Here is a 20191-nt window from a genome sequence, read left to right as displayed (position 1 = left end):
CGTTCTGAAAAGAAAACAAACTCATAATTATCGCTTGCTTGACAGGTAATGCTCTTTTGGCAAAGTATTTCAGATATTTTTGCTACTCTATCTGCCGTAAGTATAGAATGACTAAACCGAAATCTAGCAGCTGCTACTCGGGCACCTGCTCCAATTTGAACTGACGCAAAACACCCGAAGAAAGCGAATCGTTGGGTAGGATTCTAATTCTTTTTTCGCTATCTTTTGTTATTCTTTCGTCTGTTTTGTCGCGTGGTTTAAATGATGTTCCAGCATTAAGCAGATTTTCCCCAAGTGAATTTATTTGGGCTAAAGGTTTTAATACCTTGTCCTCTATCGCAGAGATCTGCTCAATGTTGAAAACGTGTTAAATACTTTTTCATCCATTCACATTTAACAGATCTGTATTATGATGCTTTTCATTTTAATGTAGACTAGATCAATATATGCCCATATCTCTCGTAATACGTGACTTATCTATAGTAACTTATTTTCACTATACCATAGTTTTTTGGTTTGCTAAAAACTATTTTCAGGTCCTGAATCATACAACAAAAAAGTGCATGAACCTACCACGCACTCACTGGAGTCAAACTCTGCTGCGGAGTGACTGACGCGCGCCTTAAGAATGATCGCTGCGCTTCCCACTGATTGTTTAATTACAAGATGACGTCGAGCTTGAGCGTTGTTCCGCAACTTCTATTGTTACCTGTTTGCCAGACGCCAGTCGGCTGGTCGCAAAACGCACAGAGTGAAAAAGTTTAATCCTGAATTGTTGATAACGATCCGCCGCCATGATGTGATAATTGGGTAATATTACCGGCCACTTTCACCGTTTGATCAGCACGTCTTAATGAACATTAAAACTGTGACGAGAAAACCCATGAGCACTTTTCGTATTAGGCCCTTTGAAATGTTAATCACCAAATACTTTTAGCTTAATGAATCTTCAGGAAACAATTCTTTCTTAAAATATAGGTGGAAAGTTTGCCAAGGTGATTTTGAAAACGCGCTATACTATAAATACATCTTTTCTGTGCCAAGTGAAATAGCAAAGCATTTTCAAATTCTATTTAAATACTAATTTTTGCAGAAAACAGCAGGGAAATTGTGAAGGTAAATTACGGGTTTTAATAAAACTTTTTATTTGCATTATAACGTGACTATATTACGTAAAAAGTTTTCACACGCTTATGTTGTAATACGATATACCTACCTGAGAAAAATCCGTTGAAATTTTATTCCCACGCTGTGCGAGAACATTAATTTCATAAGCAGGAAAGCCCCCCAGAAACTCCGTATACTTGGCCTAGTCTTAAATAATACGCAATGTTTTCAATGACGCCACACTCGTTGCTTGGGGATATGTTGAAGTTCAACATGCAAATTGATCAAGCATATGCTGAAAACTTTATGCTAAAGTGTAAAAACAAAATTCACTACAAAAATTGTCACAATATTTTTCAACGTATTACGTTTACGTGCAGTAAACAGATAAAATTTACATGTCCGTCAAAATTAGCCTTACTGTATTTACGTATTTTGGTTAAAGGCAGTTATCGTTCAAAGTTATTTCCGCCAAACGCATATAATTATAGTACGTGGTATCAATACAACTCGGATATACCCCTTGAAGCAAGCATTAGCCGCCAACGGAGCGCGTCTACTACTGTAAGTACGCTATCATAAAGGAGAGGAGGTATTGGTTTAAATTATGCTACTACGCCAGTAACACAACGAATCAAAAGCGATTTTGTTTCTGAAAACGAGCAACAGCCGGCAGACGAAGCTCACCCGCAGGGCACGCGCCAGACGGCATACGGCGCTGCATCGTTTCTTTCATTGTAGTTTGGTAATCTTTGCAAAGTAATGATTATCAAGGCATAAAACTATACAATCCATTCTTCGCTCGTGTCCAGCTGGTAAATATCGCAGAGTAAATTTGAATAGTTTGCAATCTGCTTGATGCCACCTTTAAACAAAATCGTCTAACTTTCTGATACAGAGCAAACAAATCTAAACGCGTTTACATGTTTGTTATTGCCCTAAATACAAATTTGCTTACTTGAACGGCCAAACGCTGCAATGTGAAGACTTGCTGATAGAACCATACAAAGGTTTGTCGCCTTTCATCATCTGTTTACGCTTTCACCGGAGCTGAAGTCACCAAACAACAAGCTCACGCAATTACGCAACTGACGATTCATTACACGTTAGATTCCATTCTTAGTGGCACGACATGATAAATACGTAAGGCAATTGATACAATAAAGCACATCGGCGCATTATAAAGATTGTTAAGCATATGAAATTAAACGTAGCCTAATAACAACTTATGGCACTTGCAGTGTTCAAATCGGTTCATGTGAGGTTAAGAAGGACGCATGACGTGCATAATCTCGAAAATTAATTTAGTTGGATCTATCGCGTGTCAGCAATTTCGAAACTTTTCATAGCAACATGTTACGCGTGACCAAGTGGCAGGTGCTTTATACGTCTCATGGATTGCTTTATATCTCGGGCGCACGTGGTGATAGTAAATATTGCTGGGCCAGGCGGGAATTTTCAGAAAGATTTAACGAGATAATGTGTATACACACATTGCTTGAGTGAAGCTTTGCCACGTGCCGAGTATTAGTAAGGCACCGCATCACCCTTCATGTCTAGAAACTTTATATTGCGGTCACGCCGGTTGATTAGCGCCATCATCTCCAGACGCCTTAACCTGGAGCATTGTTTAATTATCCAAAATCTATACACTATTGAGCAACGCTCTGAAATTATTCCTCGTTAGTATTTTAAGGTGTATGTGTAATTTTATGGCTGATCCAGTTACGGGGCGGACAATTTGAACGCGGGAAAATGAAACATGTGGACCAACTTTGAGGTTATTCATTAATTATTTGGGATACATTGAAGTCGTATCCTATTGCTTCTTAGTAGCCGTTAATCGATATAAAGGAGTTTGATTCGTTTTTTGTAGTTACCGCCTCTTTCAATTCCAAAATATAGGCCATATCATCTTTGGTGAGAATAGGTAACTGTGTCAGAAATACGATCGTATTCCAGTACCAAGGGATGTCATATTGATCGACAATGGTACATTAACAATTAATGGTCGAGTCGCCCACATAAACCCGATTTTGTTCTCCTGTATTGTGAAGTCTTTTTCCAACCGATAACCCGAAGACAGTAAAAAATTAGCCGCACGTGGCTGGCTAATTCCGGCCAAAGGTATTAAATCAAAATAAGTCGTAAAATGCATCACTTTCTATTCGGTATGGCCTTTTACTTTGCACCTACTTTCAGTCTAACGCAAAAAGAAAATCAACAAACCAGCAACATTACACCAAAATAAACTGTCGCCGTATGTTAATGTTAAGCATGTGTACCACCTTTTACTTTAATACCTTTTTGCTTAAGGTATTTAATATCTTATTTAGACTATTTCGTTTGAAAGTTACGTCATTAATGAAGTGGGCCTATAGTTTACAAATACTTCCAAGTTTTTATTTTAAGCGGTTATAGCTATAAGCAAATTTGTAGTCTTTCTTGAACTTTCGGTTGCGAGTTAATTAAACCATATTTTCAATATCTGGCTTTGAAACACTCTCGACTCTCCTGACAGCTGCTCTGTTAGTGAGTTTACCGTCTAATTACCCATTTAAACTTTGCTGTTGGTTTGGCTAACTTGTTGTCCCAGATAGGTCTGCCCAGAAAACGGCGAACACACGCAAAACGTCTACTTGATTAACCTAAACGTCGGTCGATTCAACACTTAAACGAATACTACTGGTCAATCGTAAGTCAACAACAACAGTTTTAAAGTAATATATTGCCGATTTGCTGAAAACATTACCTTAGTACGCGCTTAGAGTACAAGAAAAGACTTGTTTAACAAGTGTTAGTTTCCTGAGCTATTGAGGTCATCGTATGCTGTGCAAGGTGAGTATTTTGCCCAAATAGTTATTGAAGACATGATCAAATTTATCACAGTGACATCTACACCTGTTAATATTAATGTTCTAATTAATGTGCAATACTTAGCATTAATATTTAGCTAATTATAGGCTATAGTGCACAAAAAAGTATGAACTAGCCTACTCGACGTTACAAAGATACCATAAAAAGTACCTAACAAACTAATCACAAACATATCATTTCTACAAAGTATTGTCACTTGGTGAAAACAGTTCTCTGAAAAGTCTGTATGATTAGGTCGTTAAGTTACAGGCTAACTATAAAGCACTGTTGGTTTTTAACTGGGGATATGCCTGCGAAGCAACTTAGCAAGGGTACAAATATCATGTCGAATTGAATGCTGTGTTATAGACCTACAGCCATTGTTTTTTAGGTCTCTTAAGCTTTTTTGAACAGTCTTGCAAAATTACACTTTTGCAACTGCGTTTATGATCTTTTAACATTAAAGCTCAAAAACATTGGACCTGTAGCTGCAATAAACATAGACCATTGGTGCAATGTTTTTTAATCTTGGATGGAATTCTAATCGAATAATCTTTTCATACCTATAAGTGAAAACGTATACGTAATAAATTAAAAGCCCATTGACATCAGTGTAGGCCTGTGACTATGGAAAGCTAACGAATTTACCTGAATGAAAAATAGTCTGCGTATTTTTTCTTTGAAAAGAAATGACTGTTTGCCGGTCGATCACTTATGGGTTTCGCATATTGACTTATAATGAAAATTTTGCTAAATTTCTTTCAACCTAACAAGGTGAAATGCTTGTAGTCTATATTTGTATTGCAATAAAATACGAGTAAAAATTAGTCTGTGTTTGTCAATGACAGACATTTTTAACGTTGAGAGTGGACCTGCGAGACAGCAGACTTATAAAGTTGCAAGAGAAAAAACTGTAGGGTGCAATTTATCAGCAAAAGTAGTAACAACTTCAAATCACTATGATATTGTTCTGGATTGTATTTTATCGTCACTCACACGTTAGTTTTGTGAAGCACACATGTAAGCTTACTCTTGCTGGGATGAAAAATGGTGAATGAAGAGGAACATTTTCAACACGGAATATTAAAAGGGTGTTAGCACAGATAGGGTAAAGTAGTGTGTAATGTGGACCCCTTAAGCAAAAATTGCAATAACAACAACTGCCTAGCTCCAATTCCTTCTCCATTTTGTGCATCGGTGACGATGCATAGTGTGACGCAGCTTCAAACGTGTATGTTTTTTCATACGATTGCTGAATTTATATTATTTTCTTTTATAAGTTGATGTTGTCTGAACCGTGTTAACCAAATTTTAAAGTAAAATAAAAAACAGGATATAGTTTGGCACTCCTAAGCTAAACTTTATATTTTTCGTACACCTGAAGAAGCAAGCTTTTGCTTGCGAAATCTCGTGTCGAAAATTACAAAGTTAAGCTTTAGAGTTCCAAACTACAGCCTGTTTCTTATTTTACTTTTTCTTTTATAAACGACACGACCTACGACGACACGACCTACGACGACACGACCTACGTGTAAAATGGAAGTCTTTAATAAGCTGTCAAAATGCAAGAAAATAAGCAAACTTAACACAGTTTACCTTGCTGCAATGTTATGTTAGCTGCAAATTTACTTCAAATATAGGATTTATTTTTTTGCTTTATATAGGCTACTGACCCAAGTTTCTTAAATTGCTTATAAACTTGACATGCAGACGAATTAATTAATTAAATAAATTAAAAACAAACAGTAAAAATCAACGAAAATAACATGCGAAAACAATACAAATATAAGCCTAAAATATTCAAAAACCATTTTCATAACACAAATGTTCAGAGCATTTTTCGAGGTACCATTGGGTCCAATTCTCTTCAGCAGAATATCCGCACACTAAACACAGCCAAATGAAATAAACCTTTCTTGCTCAAGCTTATCTAGTGTCTTTTTCTGCTTTGTTAGCTTTGTGAATAGAGCAGGAACCATTTTGGGGATTGCTGTGGATTCGTTTATTTGATTAAGCTGTTTTCTTGAGGAGATTCAAGTTAAGATTGCTGCACCTATGATTTGTGGCGTCTAACACCAGCATTATGGGACCTCTTTTTCCTTGAAAGAGGACTGATATCTTGTACGGTTACCCATTTTTGCAAGTTGTATACTTAATGGAGTTTTAGAAGCTTGTGCGGTGTCTGTTTTGCAATAAAGAATATATCAGGAGGACTTTATTACAGAAAGTGAAAACTCCTACAGACAATTTGGCAGAGGAATCAGAAAAGGAAATGGAGGGTAACTTTAGAATGGCGATAGATTCTGGATAGAAGGTAGATCAACAGAAGCTATATTTTCTTCTCGATCAGGTCGATCCGTGACCTCAGCATCAGCAAAGTCTGTATCATCGAAAACATAGCTGTTCAGAGGAGACATTCTATACTTATCAAGCATGTCCAGTATGTTGCCCTGTAACAAGTGAAAGTTAAGCTTTCGGCTTATTCGTGTATTCCTCTATCGGCACTTGCGAATCTTTCGAGATATAGAGGCACCATAGCATTTCAGATTTATCACCACAGTTAATTTTGAGATATTATTCCGGAGGTTGCGACTCACAAGGATTATTACTTGTAACCATAGCATTTCCTCAATCAAGCAGTAAAAGCATGCACATATTAGTTTTGGGCAACTACTTAAAAGGAAACTGCAAAAACGACCTTTTCCGGTTATGTCACGAAAAAATTAATGTTGTAGTTAACGAATTTCGTTAAAATTGTTGCAGCCTTGAAGTTAATTTGGCATAGTAGTATACAATGCATGCTCAACAACTGTTTGGAAAGCTTGCTTAACAGCTCTAGCCGCCAAACTGCTGCGACTTTCTTGCCTCTACCACTTTAAAAAGGTAGGCCTATCACTAACGGAAAGTCTACTCAACTCAGCACTATATAAGTCGAAAGTTGTTATCTTGTATTGTATTGGTAACTTTTCCCCATTAACTGTGCGGAGCGAAAGTTACAGTGCTAACCGTTGTAGTTATAGCACAAAAAACACATGCTCAAGAACAATTAACGAGCAGGAAAAAGTTGGAAAGCCCAAGGGCTAAAAACATGCAAGATAGTAATAATAGAATTGTGCTATAAGATGGTAGGTTAGCATTGGCACCAAACCCACAAAATAATCCCTACGTTTAACAAATTTAGGACCAAAATAACAGAAACAACGAAACAATTACACTGTTGGAAGATGTGGAGGACATGTTCTCTAACATTAAAAACATGGGTGTTTATAGCCGAAATAAATATAAAAACTGACATGGATGAATAAAGTGCACAAGTGCACTAAAATAGAGACAGAGTGAAGCAAATAAAAAAGTATAATACAGTAATGTCATTAGGAAATTATGCTTCTACATTCCCTTCAACTACGGTATTTTTGATGAATAGTGGATACGCCGACTACGGCGTATACACACTAGTGATTACGACAACTATCCTACAATAACATATTGCAATACACAATAGCAGAAAAAAGCAATGTCTCAAGTCAAATCTTATCACCTATAAAAACTTTTGAAGTTTTCAATAGGTTCTAAAGAGAAATGGCAAAAAGAAATTAAAAAAGCTTGTATATCATTTAACTTTAGCAAATTTTTACACGTGAAACAAGAAATATACAGCATAAAAACATTTGTTTTAATCAGTCATGCTTATTTAAAGTGAGTTAACGTTTTCAGTTTTGTCACAAATATTAGCAAAGCTGTGAAATCAACAAATTTATGATGTCTATGTAATTAAAGTTAACCAATAAGAAATCATCAAAATCAGCTTGGGCTTGATCCAATTGTGAAGTTTGCGTTTGTTCGTTTTGCACGTTGACGCATAAGTTCTATGATAGGTACTGTATGACATCCACCTCAAAGCTGTTGAGCAAAATGTTGTAAATTAATCTGTTATACAGAATATAATTATGCTTTTAATTATATAAACATATCTGTTGTTTGATGTAAAAATGTATGGAAGAAAGTATGTTGGCCTATGGCTCGATTTTGACTCAAAGTTAAATTTGAATTAGGTTGTAAGTCTGTTGGGTGTAGGCCTAGGTATAATAGTTGTGGTTACAATAAGACAGCTTTGTTAAAATATTTATTTTAAACCGTTATCGAATAAACAAGACAAAAATTAATTTGTGGCCATCTGAGTAGTGCAAAGTACGGGTACTGAGTAGGTATCTTAATGAAGGTTCTTGAACAACTGTCACCAAAAGGTGGAAAGTGTGGCACCTACATGCAGGAGATTCATCAATTTCAACGTGCACCTCGTCTCCCCAATAATTGCGTTTTTGCACGTACGATTTCTTGTCAAACACTACAGTGTATACACTTTCAAGTCAGTACTGTCACTATCTGACTATAGAGAGTCTTGGCGAACCTTTAACTTGGATTTGCTGCTGAGCTCCAGTTATAAGACTAAAAGAGAAAGGCCTGTGAGATTACTACTCTGAAAGATGTGAATCTGGCTCTAAAACAAAAGCAGAGTAATGAATATGATCAATGTAAAACAAAGCTATCTAGGAAATTAATTACAATGTTAAGCATGAATAAACACAGATGCGCAAATTTTCATCCGAAGAAGTAAATTATGAAATAAATGTCAGCAGCAATTTTTCTTGGTTTCGTTAGTTACTCTTTCAAATGTCATGTGAAAATTTTTGAGGTATATTTGTGATATAAAATTTTCAAAAGACCTAAGAAACAATAACAGGTAGAACTACTGCCAACGTCATTTATTTCCGGTTTCATAATATGTGTTTCTGTGTTGCTACTTAACGCACAATGAACTTGCCAGGCCACTCTGTTTACAGCATAATCTTCTAAAGTTGTTTTTCAGTCAGATTTGGAATTTCTCGAAGTAGTGATACAAGTCTTACGCTTTTAGTTTTTTAACTGGAGCTCATTGCAACAGTGGATCCCATCAACAATGGTCCTCTAAAACTCTCCCAAATTGTATGTAATAATGTTTAGAGTGAGGTCTAGTAATATGTGGTTTTCTTTTATATTTGCAGGATAAGGTTACCTTTATGCTTTAGAACCTTATAAGATAACCAAAATTCAGTTAGCCTACAATCATGGATACATGGCTACCCGATGATATATTCAAGGAACTCTATATGGAACTAATTCATATACCACCCAAACATTGTGATAAGCCGAAATTACTTGGAGTTTTAACAAAGCTCAACCAGTTGAATTACAAGGAAAGACTTCCGTTTATTACAAGATGGACATGTACTGATATGCTCTTACATCTTATAGGCATTTTGAAAGAGTTTGGCCAGGAGGAAATATTTTTGATTCATCTTTGTCAACTGATTGTTAATGTTGCTGCCAAGCAAAAAATTGTCATTTGTAGTATGTCAGTCAGTGTTATCTTACATGGTCTGAGGGAAGTGTGGCTACAAGTTTTAGCAAATTATAATGGTATACCCAATGACAAATGTACACACGTCTTGGGTGCAATTTCTACCGTCACTTTTGGTAATGGTGCATATATCATCCCTGAACTTTTAGAATGGTTAATTGGCAGGGATGGCAGAAGTGGTAGTATTAGTGGGTTACTTCAGGCACCTATTTCCTTGGAGTTAAAGAAAGTCTGTCTTCAGTGTTTGTCAGGCTTGTGTCTGACATCTGAAAGCCGAGAAAAATTGACCGAAGATCACATGCATATCTGCCTCCAACTCTTCATTGATGCCTTGCACTCAATACCTTCCATCAAAGATGTGGCACATTATCGAGTTGTCTTTGCTTCACACAAGGGTTTGCAACATATTTTGGATGGTTCTAATGGTATTCATGTGCATGAAATTGGTTCGTTTTTAGCAATTTTGAAAAAGCATTTAGTATTTGGTCTTCCCGCTCAATCCAAAGAGTTGCCATCTATTCTTCAACCACTTCCTGTTCCACACACACTTCAACCGAATGCTAAAGTTTCTCAAGTGGAACCGGTATCACATCAGTCATCTAAGAAAAAGAAAAAACGTAGAACTCGTAAACCTAATGCAAAAAACAGAACAGACAGTGATACTTCCCAACCCTCACCAATTAAGAATATGCAAGATTTGCTTAGTGAAAATGTGAAAAGTTTAAATTTACTTACCCCAAAATCATTACAAAAATTTCCTGTCAATAGAGGTCCATCATTTGATGGGGCAAACTCAGACTCAGATGTATTGAAGATGTTGGGGGCTAGTTCTGAATCCGACTATTCTGATACGGAAGGAGGCCAGCTATCAGCCATGACCTCCTTTGCTCATAAAATACGGCAGATGGCCATCGGTAGTTTGCTTCTGATTGTAAGGAAAACAAATAAGCTGATCATGTTGGGATATTGGAACTCATTTATACCTGGTACATCTTCTCCAAATGACGTGTCACTGCTTTCATGTATTATTCATGACCCCGGGCCAAAAGCAAGGGTTGCTGCGTTGATGGTTGTTTGTGCCATGCTTGAAGGAAGTAGAAGTTTTTTGGGACTTGCAACTCAAGAAACAGTTTCTACATCTTTTATATCATTCTCTGCTATGCTTGCTTCATCAGTACATGATATCCATGATGTCTTGTTAAAAGCTATTTCAAGGGAAAGATCCGCTCTTGTGCAAGTTCATATTCTAAAAGCATTGAGTTCGCTGGCAGCAAATGCTCCTTACACTAAATTAAATAAAGGTTTGGTTTCAGGGATCATTTCTGAAGTTCGTAAAATAATGTTTTCTAGTCATGATGTGGATTGTCGTGTGGGTGCCCTAAATGTTTTGATATCTATCCTTTCCAGTGATCCTGCTTTATTGGAAGTGGCTTGCAGTATAACGGAGACAGAAATACCAGCTTCATCCTCAACTGAGCATCACAATGGAAAATGTCTTGCTAAGCCTCTTAGTGCGCTTAACCTGAAAAGTCAGTCGTGGTTGATAACAGATTGCATGGGCCTTTGTCTCCAAGCTTCTGATACAGCTGATACACCCTTGCCATTACGTATAGCAGCTCTTCAACTTCTGACAACCACATCAAGGCAATACTTTGTGGTAATCAAACCATACCTAAAGGAACTTACAACTGTAATTCACTACTGTATGACCACTGACAACACAACTGTACAATTACATGTATTTAAATTGCTGGAGGAAATTGGAAGAAGTTTACTAAAACATCAACAAAATGAAGAATTTGTTTCTGATAGCCTTGCTCTTTGGGAGGAGTTGCTTTCTGGACCAATACAAGTTGCCACACAAGAAGACATATACTTTGTGAATAGAAGTCACATATGTGATTTTCTATCTACAATTGGACCAATAGTTTTTGAAAAATTACCTCAGAAATTGCAACTGTTTGCCCAGACTTTATTGATGGGCCTAACTAGTGACGAGAACTATCTGGTTAGGTCTGCATCTATCAGATCTCTGGCAGTGTTTATTATGTTTCCAGTGCTGCGTAGAGATATATGCTTTGTTGAAGATGTTGCTGGCTGTATAATAAAGCTTATGAAAGATTCTGTGAAAAGTGTTCAGTCCAATGCTGCATGGTCATTTGGTAATTTTACTGATGCCATTATAATTAATGTAGAAACAGATACTGACTCTTTTTCGCTGAAGGAGATTGGAAACTCACTTTTAATGGAACTCTTTGATATTGCTATTCATACATTTGACACTGACAGCAAAGACAAAGTACGGTTTAATATGATGAGGGTTTTAGGAAACATGCTTAGATTATTCAATGAGTATCATGTGCATAATGAAAGATTTTGCACTAAAATCTTTCAAGCAAAATCATTGATCATTAAAGCCATGCTAAAAGACTCTCTGATGAAGGTAAGATGGAATGCATGCCTAGCCTGTGGAAATATGCTAGGTAATCGCAAATTGCCTGTAGGCAAACCAGAATGGACAGATGATGTAGTTGATGCCCTTTGCTCCACTGTTGCCTCATCAAAAAATTACAAAGTAAAAATCAAGGCTACTGTAGCACTTGGATGTCCTGAAAAGAGAGATTCATATGGCAAGAAGTTTAGTAGTGTCTATATGTGCATCGTAAACACATTACTAAGCAGTGATGATGAGGCAGTTGATTTTGGAGAATACAAATTTAAAGACAAACTTCAGGAAGAAATCATTTACACTTTGCTGCACCTCACGAAGTTAATCGTTGTTGATGACATGCCTTCAATTATTTCTTCTGTGCAGGATAAAGTGACGATTAACTTGATACAATTTCAATTAGCAAAATGGTACAAAACCATAAAGAAGCCAAATGAGGAAAGTCGCAAGGAACCAGAAAGTTATGCTGCACTTGGCCAATACACTAGTGACCAAAAACTGGAGTTTTTTAATAATGCATGCTCACATTGGAAGCAGGTCATCAGGACTTACTTCAATACTGGAAATGAGAAAGAGCCAAGCTTTGATATTCACCTTGCATCAGTTATCAGTGAAATTTTTTTAATTCCGTCATCTGAATAAAATACATTCAGCATTTCACTTTGGTGCTCAAGTTTTTCGTATACGTTAGTAATTTTTTATGTCTGTAAATTATTGTATGCATGCCGGTTATTTTGTTGCACTGTACTGTGTATGTGGATAGTAAAACAGCACCACAAATGTTAAATACCAGAGAATTTTTATTTCATGACAAACTGTTAAAGATACCAAATTTATTAATTGCTAAAGTTTTTACAATGTTGTGACCAAATAAACAATGTTGCCAAAATATTTTTTCTTTACAGTCCTTGTAGCCGATATTTTCAAAATTAGTTTGAAGTGGCTGATGCTGCAAGAGAGAACAGAGGAAACTTGATTGATCCAAAAACTTACAGTTTTTGCCATAAGTGAAATACAACCAATCTAAAAACAGACTGCTGATGGGAATACCATGATAACTTAAAATTTACGGTCTACTCAGTTAAATATTTAGGAAGTAATGCATGTAAAGGAATGCATCTGAAGTCAATGTACATTTAGCAACTGACTACACTACCAGCAGGAAACGAAACTTTTTGAGAAGTAATTTTGAGATTACTAAAATTCAAAAACAATGCACACTCACATCTGACATGGTAAATGTACACATAAACACACTTAATGTGACTCGATTTGTTGTAAGAATTTTTGAGACAAGCATGTCAGATGTGTACATTGTCGGGAAAACTGAAAATTTTACAATTGATAACTGATTGAGTGGGCAATATTTTTACCTCATGCGTAAAGAAAACCAAAAAAGTGAGGTCATGTTTTTTCGCATTAAGATAGAACACAAAAAGATTTAAAGCAGGCCTGGTATATCTCTACCACGACTCTTAGGTGAGAGAACAGTTATAGTAAAATGCTATTTTCCAAAGTTCATACGAAGCTAGACATTAGGGACATCAAAGTCTGCATTTTATAGCAAAAGTTCCTGACTGAAACTGAAATAGAAGAGTTTGCTTTGTAGTTGTTGCGACAAAATAAGTGTGGAACTTAACACAGCAACCGTCGTCAAATGTCAGCGACTTCATACTTTACCATCATTATCCTTGCTTGCCTCCTGCTGATACTCAGCAACATAAAGACACTTATCAATGACCTGCAAAACAAAGCTCAGGTTAAAATTGTTACTCATTGTCAAACTGATGGAATCCAGCTCCAGGGTGAAAAACTTACAGGTGGAATTGGCTTTATGTCAGTTTTTAGTTCTTCCTCTATTCTCGCCAGGCTGAAACGATCATCATAGGTAATGAGATTGATGGCAAGGCCAAGATGTCCATAGCGGCCTAAAATATTCAAATTTAAGTCCAAGGTTGCATATAGAGTATGGGTCCAAAGCAAGATAAAAAAGGAAAAAAGATTTTACCTGATCTGCCAATTCGGTGAAGATAGGTTTCTGGCATCTTTGGAAAATCAAAATTTATAACAACATTAACTGCCTGTATATCTATACCACGGGTAAACAGGTCACTGCAAACAAGATTCCTGCACAGTCCTTGTCTGAAGTCATGAAACACACGATTACGATATTCCTATGAATAAAAACAAACATAGTTGAGATTTTTAACAATTCAAGCTACAAGCAGGTAAGTTTCAGCAACTTATACTGTAATGCACACACACACACACACACACATTTCAGCAAATATCAAATTATCCTTGCAGGTAGTAAAATTCACATACTTGTTTCATTTTAGCATGGATGTAAAAACATGAGTATCCAAGTTCAGTGATTTTCTTTGCAAGTAATTCCACCCGATGAGTAGAGTTGCAAAATATAATGGATTGATTTATCTGAAGCTGTTCAAAGTAAAAAATTCAATGTTATCATTACAGTCATTCATCCACGTAAGTGTGTTTTTCATCCAAATCTATTCTAGTTACCTTTGAGAAAAGTGTGTTAAGACAATGAACTTTTTTCTTCTCTTCAACATAAGCATAATACTGTGTGACACCCTTCAACGTAAGCTCCTCCATCAAGTTGATCTCGTAAGGTTTTTTCATGTGTCTCATCTTCAGAAACAAAACAACTGCTTTTGATTTTGCTTTATGCCAAATTTTAAGATGTCAACCAAACAATAGATACACAGATGTTATGCAATGAATGCCACAAGGACAACTGATAACATGCCCTCAGACATCAATGTCTAAATTGCAAAAATCAGGGAAATAGTTTGTGCTGGAACCTTAGAAAATATTTAATGGAAATAGGTGATGAAACGATAAAACGTGGATAGCAGCAGGAAATAACAATTTGCTTTTCACAAAAATCATTATTGAAATTCAATGTATCAGCAATTATAATTGAAAAATATAATGAACACCGTACACAGGTAGATTAGTAATCATACCATAAACTCTTTGACAGTAATAGGAAATGTTGCCGAATAAAGCAATATCTGTCGGCTGACAGGCAATGCACCAACAATATTATCCATCATCTGCTTAAAATCTTGTGAAAGAAGTTTGTCAGCCTAGAAATGAACAGTTTGCCACAGCCAGTGAGATGTTTGGTGGTAAATAATATCAGGGAAAAAACAAAACAAAATACAAACACTATCAATTTAACAAGGTTAAATATTTACAGTCATGTTTGCTCAATGTACCTCATCAAGAACAATCATGTTGCATTGATCAACTTTTGCTATACCCTTGTTGATCAAATCTAAAATTCGTCCTGGGGTTGCCACAATAATGTGTACTGCAAAATAATTTCTGGATGTTAGCTATTATTTCAGCTAAATTTGCTTTCCGAGTTGTGAAATACAATATAAATTTACAAGTAAAACAAATGGTTGAAACATCTAAAATAAACCACTAGTACAATGAAACGTTTTATGAAAGCATATATAATCAACAACTACAAAAAAAATATTTATGCCAATAGTAAAAAGCTCTTACTTCTATTTTCAAGTCTCATAATGTCATCACGAAGGTTTGTTCCTCCTGTGGTAACCATTACATTTAACTCACCCATGTGGCGACTTAATTCAATGGCAATCTGAGACGTTTGTAGGGCTAATTCACGTGTAGGCACCAAAACCAGAGCTGGAAAACGAAACCTCAAGAATTATTACCATCATTAACTATTATTCCACTAGATCATTAAAACTTTAATGGATTGTAGCAAGTTGTTAAACTTCACAGATAATTATTTGTGTGTATAATAATATCCCGGCCAAGTCATATCTATTTTTAAAAGTGACAAATAAATTGACCTTCCTGTTCATGTCAGTCAGTTTGATTTTCTTATTTGTTAACTGTTAGTTTGTACATGTCTGCATAAGTCATTGTTTTTGCTCTACAATTCATAAAAAAATTAATTGTCACACTACAATATGAAAAGATCAAAAAAATAAATAAATTGCTACGCTATTGCAAAAAATGCCATGCTGATGCCTTAGCTTGTTGTCTGCTATACTACCGGTAAACACTGACTAAAAACTACCAATCACATATGTAGTTATTAATGTTACGAGGCCAATGGACACTAAATGTGATGAAAACTTTCTCATAATGCTCTTGCTACAATGTAGAAAGTTTACCTCAGTCTTCAGCGAAGTGAAATATGATGGTCAGAATATATATTACAACTGATAAACGTTCATAACAAATAAAATAAGCAAAATGCTTTAATACATTTTTTTTTTTTACAAAATACCAGTATGTAATTATTATGATAAATATGATATGAAATTTTTCTGCACCAAGTTTTCCTGTTATTACTGAAGAAACCAAACGCAAAAGTTCTCAAAATTCAAACTGCCATTTCATGCTAACTGAAGTCGATCATTACCAGTTCAGCAGTTTCTCTCCATTTATACCCTACGGAAATGTGGAATGTAATGTAATTTGTTTTGAAGGGATCTGTTATCGCAATTCAAGTGTTAGACATTTAGGCGATCTAGCATAAATATCAATGAACGTGTTAACAATTTCGAAACTACTGCACTCATTTGAGTGTAAGTTGCATGTATGTATAAGACAAGTCGCAACCCTCTCCCTAAAACAATGGTACAAATATTTTAACAGATTTTAACTAAAAAAGCATGCGAGAAGGAGTTTGGATTGTGGTGATTAGAAAATTTCATGCTAAGTCCATTGTTGTTGGTCCTCAATTAACCAAAACATGAAGCTTGCAAAAGGCAGACATAAAATTTTGGAAATCTCTGCAGTTTGTTAAACAAAAAAAGGTATTTCACATGGCCCATGAGCAGGAAAAACACTTTTTAAGGTGGACCTTTTGCACAACTATGTGTTTTAAAGTGCAATGCAAAAGTAAGTTTGTCTTAAGTAAAATATTATGTAATACGTACGAAGTTAATATAGCCAATCGCGCTGAAAACTAACTGGCAGTTAACAAAGTACTAATGATTGTAGAATGGAAAGTGACTTTTTAACGGAGAAGTCTAAAAACACCAAATTTTTAAAGAAGCTAAGGCCAAAACAGTCACAGATTCTACGTCCTTACTACCAAGCTTTTTCAAAAACAGGAAAAGAACATGCGCAAAAACGTGGCAGCAACTGAAAAGGTATACTATAAGTTGTTGAAACTTTTAGGATTATTCAAAGTAAGTTTGGTTTATTGAAATCAAACCATTTCTCTTAAACATTGTGTTACCATACTTACAGCATCAAACATACACGGAATATTTATAAACACAATTCATATCCACTGAAGCGCTTTATAGCCTGCAAGCATTATCATGTCATGTTGGCATTAAAATGTTACAATCAAATAGCGATAAGAAATTCCAGTAAAAAATCCGGGTTGAAGTTAGTGAACGTTTGAGACATAAAAAACAGGCTTGCTTTAGAGAATTTTTCTTACCAAAATGACCAAATGGAAAAAGCCTGCCGAGGAAAAACTGCTATGTAAATCAAGCATGGCATTGTGCACAAATCGATGGCTGTCAGTAATTTAAATTGATTTTTAGAAAATTGTGTTTAACATGGTCACTAACTAACAGAGGTAGGTCTATTCACTAAAGTATTCGACAAAGATACTAGTAAGTTCCATAAAATATTTAACTGAGAATGTCTTTGTAGAGATACCATTTAATATTCCAAGAACTTGATTAAACAATTTTTAAAGAAGCATTTTGTATATATTGCAATGTGAACTGATCTCGTAATGCCATCAATAAACAATTACAACAGTAAAACCTATACAAAAAGTCCAATATAGAAAATTTAAATCATAAATCACCTTGAACGTAATCTTTGTTGATGTCACATCTACCAAGCATTGGAATTAGATAAGCACCAGATTTTCCTGTTCCATTTTTAGCTCGAGCCAATACATCTCGGCCTAAGTCAAACAAAGAATTGTTAGTACACTCAAAAAATGGATCTAGAGCCACTTGGTGGTCTGCATAAAGGTTTTAGGTGGTCCATGAATGCTATGATGAACTTTAGATATAATTATTCATTTATAAAGTTCATTTAGTCTCTAATTTGATAATTTGTTCAGTTAATGGGGCCTGCATCAAGCTAAATAAAGTTTTAAACTGATTACAGAAGTAATTGTCATAATGTCATTGAAGTACAGATCAACAACATGTATTATTGTGTCGCCAAATGCAATATCATTGTAAGACACGGAAATGGTTTTGTGCTGCAAAAGTAGCGTATGGCAGTAAAACGTTTAAAAGTGCAACCACGATTTTGTGGTGGCTATATATAACAATAAATCTGTATTATAACCCCAAAAATTCAAAAATTTAACAAGTTTTTGGAATTCCATATGTGACGGTTCGCAGTCCCCTTATTAAAGTGGTCGGTAACCAGAAAAAAATTAAGAATTAATTAAGTGATGCTTTACAACCCAGTGGATGGAGAAACAACGCATGTGGTAAAGTTGTAAATATTGACAACAACCACGTGATAACGTCCATAACACTACGTGAGTCTAACGATGCAATTCATAAATAGGACTAGAAACTGCTTACAAGAAAAATATGCTACCCAGCAGATGGGAAACCTAAAGTTATTATACCTACAAATACCATACAGTATACCAATATACACATCATTGAAAAAAGTAGCCTTTTTACCTGACAGAGCAATGGGAATACTTTCTTCTTGTATAGGAGAAGGTTTCTCCCAACCTTTTTCAAATATGCCCATTAACAACTCCCGTTTTAAACAAAAATCCTCGAATTCTACACCTTTAGTAGAAGTGACGTCCTGGGAAGCAAATAAAATAAAAGTTTATTTTTCACAAATGTTTTATTTTATTTAAAATCAACATTTCCAACACAAACTACCAATACAAGATCATACTAGGTTCAATGTATGTACAGTGGTTGGCTGGTGACAGAACAAAAACTTAATTACACATTATAGAACCAGGTATATATCAACTATATCAAGATTAAACAAGATCTTATGAAATGAACACTCACAGTTGTTTTCTTTCGTCTATCTGCAGCAGGCAGATTCAAGTTGGCTTTCCAATCTTCACCTTCGCTGCAAGTAGAAATATGAGGAATTAAAAACATTAAGAATGTGAGACTTTTTACAAAAAGTGCAAAATCACTAAGCTCTATAGCCTAATGTACACAGAATATATATATATGTATTAATATATATATACCTTACTTAAGCATTACAGGATCCATGAATATGAAAAAAATGTCTCACCCAACTTGACCACTCATCATGGTTTCTGCAACAGATTTCTGACTTGGTCTGTTATTTGCAACTGAATGGGAGAGACCTTTTCGAGCATCATTCTTGCTATGATTCATCTGCAATTCCGTGTTGTGTCGACTGGATGGAGTTGCAACATTTGTCATGTTAATCAATCATTAATCGACTTTTACAAGTTGAAAACTCTGAACATAATAATCTCACAACTTGAATATACAGTATGGCATATATTATTGAGTACAGTTTATCGAAATAAAAATAGCAACCTAAAAAATCATTACAATAATCCATCTGAACAGACAGACCACTTTGAATTCAGGATAGACCTATATAAATCTTGGGGAATTTTAAAGTAAAATCTTTGGCAAGTTTCATCAAATCATACATACTGAACCTAATAAGTTGACTGGTGTATTTAATATCTGACGATTTTCTGCAATTCAATATTGTATGCAGTACATCATTAAGTACTAGACAATATATTTTGTACCTTTAGAAAGCACATATTGGTTAAATACAAACCCAGGGGTAGCATAACAACAATAGAAACATAGAATGTAACAAAATAAAATCAATACTTGTGAATAGTGATGCATGTAAGCGAGCTAAAGTTACAAATGCTTTGCCTACAGATAATCAAATAATATATCTCAAATTGAGAATATTTATTAACAATACGATAAATATATGACCTTTTAAATTGCATCGATACTTAACGCAAATATCTTTTTACACCACTACGGTATCTACCGTTGGCTTTGGGTGCACATTGCCAGTTACTGAAACTGTGCATTATGCAATCATAAAAAACAACGTTGCTATTAAGGTTTACTTGCTTTATAGAAGTTACTGACTGTATCATTAGTTCATTACAGAATGTGGTGGGCCATAAAACTTGGAAAAAATAAGTAAACTGTCAGAAAATAAGTTTCACTAATAATGCCTGGAAACAGTAAACACTTTTTATTTTTACCCCACCTTTATAACAAAAAATACAAACAACACGTAACTGGAAAATTTCTTGAAACAAACAATTTTTTTCTGATGAGATTACTGAGATAGCTATTATAAAAAAATATAAACTT

The 20191-nt window shown here is 35.2% G+C and overlaps 2 protein-coding genes across 2 annotated transcripts; one reads left to right on the top strand and one right to left on the bottom strand.

The window, feature by feature from the left end:
• Positions 1 to 8979: 8979 nt before the first annotated feature.
• Positions 8980 to 12459, top strand: LOC143447830 (HEAT repeat-containing protein 6-like). The gene has a single exon (XM_076947778.1). The coding sequence runs from the start codon at positions 9069 to 9071 to the stop codon at positions 12450 to 12452; it is 3384 nt and encodes a 1127-aa protein (XP_076803893.1). The 5' UTR covers positions 8980 to 9068; the 3' UTR covers positions 12453 to 12459.
• A 133-nt stretch (positions 12460 to 12592) lies between these two features.
• LOC143447896 (putative ATP-dependent RNA helicase ddx6) lies at positions 12593 to 19319 on the bottom strand. The gene is made up of 12 exons (XM_076947782.1): positions 19098 to 19319; positions 18860 to 18923; positions 18509 to 18641; positions 17662 to 17763; positions 15354 to 15500; positions 15059 to 15153; positions 14804 to 14926; positions 14337 to 14465; positions 14136 to 14252; positions 13819 to 13984; positions 13629 to 13738; positions 12593 to 13551 (listed from the first exon to the last, which is right to left on the bottom strand). Exons 1-12 carry the CDS (start codon positions 19250 to 19252, stop codon positions 13480 to 13482), a joined length of 1413 nt encoding a protein of 470 aa, XP_076803897.1. The 5' UTR covers positions 19253 to 19319; the 3' UTR covers positions 12593 to 13479.
• Positions 19320 to 20191: the final 872 nt, after the last annotated feature.

The sequence above is a fragment of the Clavelina lepadiformis genome, chromosome 1 (assembly GCF_947623445.1).
Source record: "Clavelina lepadiformis chromosome 1, kaClaLepa1.1, whole genome shotgun sequence".
Taxonomy (NCBI): Eukaryota; Metazoa; Chordata; class Ascidiacea; order Aplousobranchia; family Clavelinidae; genus Clavelina; species Clavelina lepadiformis.
This window is presented reverse-complemented; position numbering and strand designations above follow the sequence as displayed.